General features: G+C 37.4%; 1 protein-coding gene across 1 annotated transcript in view; it reads right to left on the bottom strand.

Annotated features, from left to right (window-relative positions):
- LOC114922284 (serpin B3-like) overlaps nt 1–9,053 on the bottom strand; it is a 22,494-nt gene that overhangs the window by 11,089 nt on the left and 2,352 nt on the right. Inside the window, exon 2 of the mRNA XM_029283252.1 lies at nt 418–602. Within this exon, the coding sequence (XP_029139085.1) occupies nt 418–602 (185 nt within the window). The remainder of the gene's footprint in view (nt 1–417; nt 603–9,053) is intronic.

Below are 9,053 nucleotides of genomic sequence, written 5' to 3'. Positions count from 1 at the left end.
AGAGAGGGGAGAGGAAAGGGAAAGGAAAGAGAGAGAGAGAGAAAGAGGAAAGAGAGGGAGAGGAAAGAGGCATAAAATAATTCATTTGCATTTAATTGTAATGGTTCAAAGAATGTTCGGAAAAATGTTCGGCCCTCCAGCACGTTCACTTCATCCAATCTGGCCCTCTTTGAAAAAAGTTTGGACACCCCTGATCTATAAAGATTCATTTCCAAGGAATTTTGGAAAGTCCAGTTGGGAAGAAAGGCTACTAATAGATATTTTCGCATGATTCCATGCAGATATGTGGCAAGATACTAAGAAGAAACATTTTCTAGCAATAACATAGATGGGATTATATGTGTGATCTCTAATTAATAATTTAATAAGACTTAAAATAACTATTTTTAAGGAACACAAGTACTTGAGAACACCTACCTGTCTTATTTGTTCAGCAGTGGTTCCGCGGCAACCAGCGTAGAGCGAGATCAATGCCAGCTCCACACATATTGGGGATAAAATCATATTTTTCTCAGAGTTCTCCTTGAAGTGCCTTTTCAAATAGTCTATAGCAAATTTGCAACTACACTCAGCAATGGTTTTCATGGTGGAGCTAATAGTACCTAGAATTATAAAGAAATGAGATCATTAGTTTGTATTGATATTCATTTTTTCCCTTTGTACAAGAGGGAGTAATGGAAAATGAAAAATACTAGCTAATCTATAACTGCTGCATGAACAAACTATACCTATTGTACATTTTTATGACTTAGCACTTCCTTTTTCTTTGTTTAGATTCACACTAATGTGAATATGGGCCAAATGAATATATCTGAAGCTTAAGTATCTACCTCTTCTATTATATTTGAAAATTAGAACTCCTAAGCATTCAAAACACTTTTTAAGGAATCATAATTTGTTATTAATTTTGAGCTAGCAAAAGTCACGATTAGCTTGTTTATTTGAAGTCTTGTTTATTTAAAAAATATATCCTATCAGAACCACAGCTTTGCTTCCCATGTTCCCATAAATTAAAATTGATGCTAAACCATGTCTTCATTCATTCAGCAATGAACTGGGTGAGCTGAAAACTGAATCACCTGCTTTCAAGCTGCTGATGGATGCAGGTTACTGGAGAACAAAAGTGAGGGATGGGAGGGGTATCTATAGACTTGCAAGATTTGTGTTGGCCTTATGTATCTATGCAATTGTGTCAGAGGTATTGAAGTGCTTCTGGGTTGGAAGAATTAGCTGGTGACATCACCGTTGCCCAAGGTTGACTACCCCTGCTTTATAGCCTTGTCTTTCTTTTTCTAATGGTTTGTGGGAATGACATTGGGAGACAGGAGGAATTGCTGTAGCTGAGACAAAGATGCGATGAACAAATTTTGAGCCTGAATGGAGAGGGATGACAAAGGCAACCCAGAAGAGACCCTCCCTAGTTTTCAGGAGAGTGAAAGTAAGGGACTGGAGAGGTACTTTCAGGCTTGCAAGAGTCTGTTCATGAAATCTTACAGTAAAGGTACAGTAATACTCCTGGATCCAGCTTCTTGTCTGGACTTCCTCATAAGCCTGTCAGAAGTATGGTGGCTCATGTGGTTGGGCCACTGGGTTGACAATCAGCAAGCCTACGTTTGAGACCCGAGTACTGCTTCATGATGGGGTGAGCTCCAGTCATTGACAACCTAACAATTCAAAAGTGAATAATTACAAGTAGATAGATAGGTACACTTTGGTGGGCATATTAATGGGGGCTCAGGAATTCTGGGAGTTGAAGTCCACGAGTCATAAAAGAGCCAAGGTTGACTACCCCTGCTATAAAATTAAAAAATATGGTTCACTCTCCATTTATTAGAAAGCCACACCAGTATGTAAATAAGGCCACTGTCTATAGCAACCTTGCAGCCACCCCATTGTCTTCATTAATTTCCAGGAACCCAGAATTGGGGTCCAAACATTTTTTATATGATCAAGCTAAACTATTTTGGCAAAAATGGTGGATGGAGTATGGCAGTGCAGTTTAATATGAAGCCATATTTGATTAAGTCTGATTTGAAAAGGTTGCTCCTATTCTTATCCTGTGTTTCTACTTTGGAAAGCATGCAGTTAATGTGATCTGATATAGGAAGGCAAAACCTGTTATCTCTTGTGGGGAAAACATCTGTTAAGGATTTTTGCAAAACATACAAAACCACATGTTTGGGCAAGCGCAACCTATAACCAGCAAAAGTGGCTCCAGTTTCCAATTTATTGAGAATGAGAATGGCAATGCCAGGTATGAGGAGAAGCTGATCCAACTGGCAATCAGAAGGTTTGATATATCAGAAAGATAAAGCAATAACATTTAAACACAAAAACAGGACTCAGAACAAGGCTTTGAGGACTATGAGAGAGAGAGAGAGAGAGAGAGAGAGAGAGAGAGAGAGAGAGAGAGAGAGAGAGAGAGAGAGAGAGAGAGAGAGNAAATCCATTATGATTAAAAACTTAAAAAATATATTAAAACAACAAAAATGGTAAAACAGTAAAAACATGAAAAATTTCCAAATTCAATATACACAAGAGCAAATATTTGGCAAGTTAGCAATTTAGCCAGGAAATGGGCCCTTAACACATTCAGTGCTCCAGGCATGGGAACATAACCAGAAATAGTAAACACCTAGAGCAGTGGTTCTCAACCTTTTTAATGCCGTGACCCCAACCGGTCGTAGGTCGAGGACTAAACCGGTCGTAGGTCGAGGACTACCCAACCGGTCGTAAGTCGAGGACTTTCCCTGCCCGGGAGCACCGCGCATGCGTGGTTCCGCCCCCTGCGCCGGCCGAGGCATAGCTGGCAAGCGGCAGAGATGGAGCAGGCTGACCACCAGCTGGCCCAGCCCAAGGGAGGTAAGGCACCCACCGGAAAAGGGGAAAAAAATGGCGGACAAAAAAATGACGGACAAAAAAATGGCGGACAGCCTTGCTTGACGACCCCCATGAAATGGTCGATCGACCCCAAATGGGGTCCCGACCCACAGGTTGAGAACCACTGACCTAGAGGCAAGCAAAGTCATAACCAAAAGCCAACATGGGTTTGTCAAAAACAGATAATGCCAGATAAATCTTATTGCGTTCTTTGACCAGGTGACAAAATTAGTGGACCAAAGAAATGCTATGGATATAATTTACTTGGACTTCAGTAAGGCATTTGACAAAGTAGACCACAATCTACTACTTGATAAGATAGAAAAATGTGGGTTAGACAGCATCAGCACCAGATGGATTCATAACTGGCTGACCAACCACACTCAACGTGTAGTCTTCAATGGAACTGAACCTACATGGAGGGACGTATGCAGCAGGGTACCCCCAAAGCTCTGTTTTAGGCCCAGTGTTCTTCAACGTCTTCATCAATGATTTGGATGATGGGATAGATGAGGAACTCATCAAATTTGCAGACAACACCAAGTTGGCAGGAATAGGCAACACTCCAGAAGATAGGCCTAAGATACAGAAGGATCTTGACAGACTTGAACACTGAGCACTATCTAACAAAATTAAATTCAATGGTGAAAAAAGTAAGGTTCTACATTTAGGCAAGAAAAACCAAATGCACAAGTATAGTATAGGTGGTATTTCACTCAATAGTAGTAACTGTGAGAGGGATCTTGCAGTCCTAGTGGACAATCACTTAAATATGAGCCAGCAGTGTGCTGCAGCTGCCAAAAAAGCCAACATAGTTCTAGGGTGCATTAACAAAAGGATAGAATCGAGATCACATGAAGTGTTGATACTATTTTATAATGCCTTGGTAAGGCCACACTTGGAGTACTGCATCCAGTTTTGGTCACCACGATGTAAAAAAGATGTTGCGACTCTAGAAAGAGTGCAGAGAAGAGCAACAAAGTTGATCAGGGGACTGGAGGCTAAAATATATAAAGAATGGTTGCTGGAATTGGGATGACATGATAGCAGTGTTCCAATATCTCAGGGGTTGCCACAAAGAAGAGGGAGTCAAGTTATTCTCCAAAGCACCTAAAGGCAGGACAAGAAGCAATGGATGGAAGCTAATTAATGAGAGAAGCAATCTAGAACTAAGGAAAAATTTCCTGACAGTTAGAACAATTAATCAGTTGAACAACTTGCCTCCAAAAGTTGTGAATGTGCCAACAATGGAAGTTTTTAAGAAGAGATTGGACAACCATTTGTCTTCTCGCCTGAGCAGGGAGTTGGACTAGAAGACCTCCAATGTCCCTTCCAACTCTTAATATTCTATTCTAGTGCCCCAGGCCCAGTAACATAACCAGAACTAATTGCTTATTTCTCATTGTTGTTATAATTGTGTTGGGTTTTGTCTGTGTTGTTGTTTGCTTGTATTAGAAAGAATATTTTTGAGGTTGTTTTGTCATTTGGACTGTTTCATATGATTGATACTGTGGATAATGGAGAACTTTGACCACAAATTACTAACTGTAACTAAGAATGCATTGTGGTGTGCTAAAATTAAAGAAAAAGGATTTACTAAAAATAGACATTCATTATTAATATTCCCCAAGTTTTAATATGATGCCGAGGGTTCATTTAAAGAAGTGGAGGAATCCATAATCACAGGAAGATTTGAACTAGGAAAATTTAATATTACAGTTGATTAATTAAGAAAATGTTACAAAGAGAATGATTTGTTTATTAGCATTGTTTCAAGCAATTTAAATTTCTTTTTTAAAAATATTTAATGAGGGTTGGGATGATTCAGGGTATAGTTGCCAAAATCTTAGCTTAGGATGTAGTGAAAAATTGAGGCAGCTTTTGGACCTTTCCTATGCCTGAGACAGAATGATAAAACTTCTGAATAGATTAGTATTTCAGTCTACTGAAAGTAAAATATTAACAAAACTTCCCCATCTAAAACAGGGGTCTTCAAACTTGGCCCTTTTATGACTTGTGGACTTCAACTCCCAGAGTTCCTCAGCCAGCGTGCCTAAAGTCTAAAGTCTTTGTGTTGATGTACCGTGAATTTCAATTAACAATATAGCAGAACTATTTCCCTGGCACATTCTAGAGATCTGGCAATCAAAAGACAAGAAGTTAGTGTTGCATCTTTATGTTGGATTGGCAATGTAATACAAGAAATACGAAAAGCAAACAAAATTATTATTATCATCATTGTCATTATTATCAGCCTTAATCAAATCAGTATAAGATGATGGCCTCATTGAAAATTATGGACCATAATCCACCAAGTTGTGGGGTGAGGTAGATGTTTTTCAGTTTCCTAGCCTTCACCTCAGAGAGAATGATTGGCCCCAAATCACCCAGCTAGCTTTAATGCTTAAGGAAACACTAAGTAACTCACGTTTCATGGGTTTTAGTTTAAATTCTAATTACTGATACACACTTTAATTCAGTGAATTCTTAAAATGAACGTAAAATTGAAACCAGAGGTTGTTCTTTATGTTTGATAGATGAACAGGTTGAAAAAAAACCATGGGACTTTGCTCATATCCATGACAACAGCAGCAGCAAGTCTTTTGTATTCTCAGAGATGGAAGGGCTTAACAGATCCCCCACAAGGGAAGAATGAATGCTGACGTTAATGGAGTTGCCTGCGATTGCAAAAATGACTGCTTTGATTAAAGAAAAGACTTTGTCTGGCTTGGAAACCAGTTCTGGATCTTTTACTTGAAAACTTGTGATTTGACAATTAAAACTATTTGTGATTATAAAAATACTACGATGGGCTGTCTGCTAAAACGAAACAAGGCTATGGCATACACTTGAAAGAAAACCGGAAAGCCTGTATTTTTGGAGTCTGTCGGGCAAGAACAAAGAGTGTTTATTCACAGAGAATATGCATATCTAACACTTGTATCCATTCTAGGCAGTTAGAGAACTAATAAGAATAACAAAGCATTAGATATCCTGCATACCTCAGCTAGAAATTAGAAATAGGGATAACCTGGAGCAGTGGAGAAAATAGAATATGTATTAGATAGCTCCTGGAGCATTCTTTAGCCAAGACTTGGGAATAAGGACGGTTCTAAGACCAATAGAACAAACTGTTAGATTATTACTAAAAGGTTTATTAGATGATATGTCTTATATATTCCACCTTGCCCTGCCTTATGTTTTAGTGAAATTGTAAAAAGTTTTGTTCTGGGTCCTGGCATTTTGCTGGCTGGGACCCCTTTTGCTGAAACGCTTCAATAAAAGGAAACAAAACCTGCACCTCCCTTCTCGTGTTCTTCATTGCCTTCAACACCAGACCCGAAATGGGGACAACACTATGTATTATGGTTAATTTCAGAACTAAATATTGATGTTTTTAATATTTGTATCTGTACCAATGAAAGTTGAAAGTTACTCTTTTTCTATGGTTTTTTTCCCCTTTTCTTTTTTTTCTTTTTTTTTGCAATTCCAATTTTGCTAATTCCTCGAACTTCCCTTTTTTCCCTTTTTTGTTTCCTTGTTTTTTATCTTATGACAAAAAATTTTAAAGAGATTTTTTTATTACTACATGAAACTGGCTATTATACAAAGTACTGTATGAGAAGAAATAGGTCCTGTTCTTTCTTAAATTAATGTTTCTCTTACTCTGAGCTTGATTGCTGATATTTGAGAGCTTCTGGCTTCTTCCAAATGCCTTCTGTTTCTGTCTCTGACACAGTCTTTCAGTTCATCACAGTGATGCACCTTGAATGTAAAATTAATAATTTTTCTAATACTCAGATGAAAAACAATAGCCCAGTTAATCAAGATATGTGCCTTGGGATGGATCAGTTTGACTTCTAAATATGAATTCAAAAATTTACCACAGAATTATAGAATCGTCATTCTGGTCTGGTAGATGGTTCAACATATCTAACATATTATGCTTAAATCGTACCAGAGTAATTCAGAACCTCTTTAGAAATTTAATAGCTTGGTTTTTTGCTATAGTAGTAACCTTGCTGTTGAATACATGATAAGACATATCTATAAATATAATATCAATGAAACCTTTGAATATTGATTTTGTTCATGGATAAGATTTCATATAGAGATTTCATGTCAGCCATGAAGGTTTAAGACATTCTTTAAGGAGCATGATAAAAAAAATTGGCTATAGAAATATATAAGAATCCAGATTTATTTAAAGTAAATTAATGAGAATACACAGGGCAATAGTGAAAATGCAGTTATATATTTGAGCTTTTGTTCAATGCAGCAAAAAAGCATATAAAAGATATGAAATATTCTAATTATAAAAAAGCTTAACTATGTTTATATAAGACAAATAAGATACACATACATTTTTTGCACGTATGCAATCCCAGGGTTGTTGGTTAGATTGCTAAACCAAAAGAGGCAATGGAAAACAAGTCCATGCTGCTGCCAAGAAACCTACACAGTTGCATCAATATGGTCACTAAGGGCTAAGCATAATTTGAGGGTGTCTCCTTCTGAGTAGATGTAAAGTATCCTACATACATATCCACATATATACAAGATGTAATTGCATTACTGCTACTGTATACTGTTAAGTCAGTAATATTCTTAGTTTTGAAATGAAACATTGCGATTTGTAGTTTCAAGACTTGGAACAATAACTATTAACCCTTTGAGGCTGCCCAAATCAAGAAAAAAAATACTGCAGATTCCAGGAAAACTATTTTATTGCTGTAGTTAAAGTAACAGAATCTTGAAAGCCTGTTCGTGTCAAAGTTGAATCACTATGAGACCTGCTAGCTCCTATCACCAATCAACTTGCCATAGAAAAATGGGGAGGGGTAGAAAGCGAAGGGAGGAAACTGGATTCCAAGAAACTGTTCATCAACCATGAGACCTTGCAGGAATGGCAATGTCACTAAGGCAGGTGTTTGACGGGGAAGTGGACCGTTCCCATAACAAGCTGAAGTACTATGATTGGACAATGGAGGTACCCAATGGGTGAGGGCAAGGGACGCTATTGTTTAACTAAGCAATCTTTCAAGTGGGAAAACTAGAGCTGGTTTTGCTTTTTCAGTTCTGAGATGTGTATTCAATAAAGTTTTATCTTTTATGGCAGTTGTCTTCAAACTTGGCCCTTTTATGACTTGTGGATTTCAACTCCCATAATTCCTCAGCCAGCGTGCCTGACTGAGGAATTCTGGGAGTTGAAGTCCACAAGTCATAAAAGGGCCAAGTTTGAAGACCCCTGTTTTATGATGTTCAAAAGCCTTGAAGATTTTTTTTTGATTCACTAGTCAGACAGTTGACAGTTCAATTTTTTTTAATCCCACCATTTCTTACACTAAAGAAATTCAAAGCAATCTCTAGCCTATGAAATCTTTTCATCCATTCCTCCTTGAACCTCTTTTTTATATTGCCCCAAAGCCATCCCTAAATTCCTTTATAATAAGCTGACCCTTATTATTTGTGTATTTATACACATCTCAATATAAAAGGGGAACTGCAGTAACAAGGGAGAATGATCTATTGTATGTGAAATATGGCCAAATTGCACTATGATAAATCTAGAGAAGATTTATTATAGAAAACTATTTATAATGAATCTAGTTTGACAGGGACATCTCTATGGCAGCTGAATGCCACTCACTTTCTTAAGCTCATTTGCCTGTTCATTTTTAGAGGCTAAGAGAAGCAGGCCGAGGCTGTTGGGGGTATTAAATGGAGAAAACAAGATATTGTCAGAGGAATGTTTTTTACTCAACCAATAGAAAAGATAAGAAGCAAATTTAGCATTGGCTTCAGCGAAGGAAGTCACGATGGAGAAAGGAAAAACCATATCAATCCACTAGTTCACGTTCTCTTAAAAGACTATGTTTACTACCAAGTCTGAGCAAACCAAGTGCCCAATGCAAGGAATTTGCTTAGTAAAAACACAATATGAAAGAACTACCCAAAGTCAAAAGGATTTGCATTATTTATTTATTTATTTATTTTATTTATTTAAATTTATATCCCGCCCTTCTCCTTGCGGACTCAGGGCGGCTGACAATCAGGTAAAAATACAAAAATAACACTACAAATTTAAAAATTAGTTAAAAGGGAAATATTTGAATTTGGTCAAATTAAAATATAATTAAAACCCCCTCTAAAAGTTTCCCCTAGGCCAGTCC

This window comes from Protobothrops mucrosquamatus, unplaced genomic scaffold (genome assembly GCF_001527695.2).
Source record: "Protobothrops mucrosquamatus isolate PMUCROS unplaced genomic scaffold, P.Mucros_1.0 scaffold43, whole genome shotgun sequence".
NCBI classification, from domain to species: Eukaryota; Metazoa; Chordata; class Lepidosauria; order Squamata; family Viperidae; genus Protobothrops; species Protobothrops mucrosquamatus.
Note: the sequence above shows the minus strand (reverse complement) of the source record. Positions and strands in the feature narration are given on the sequence as shown.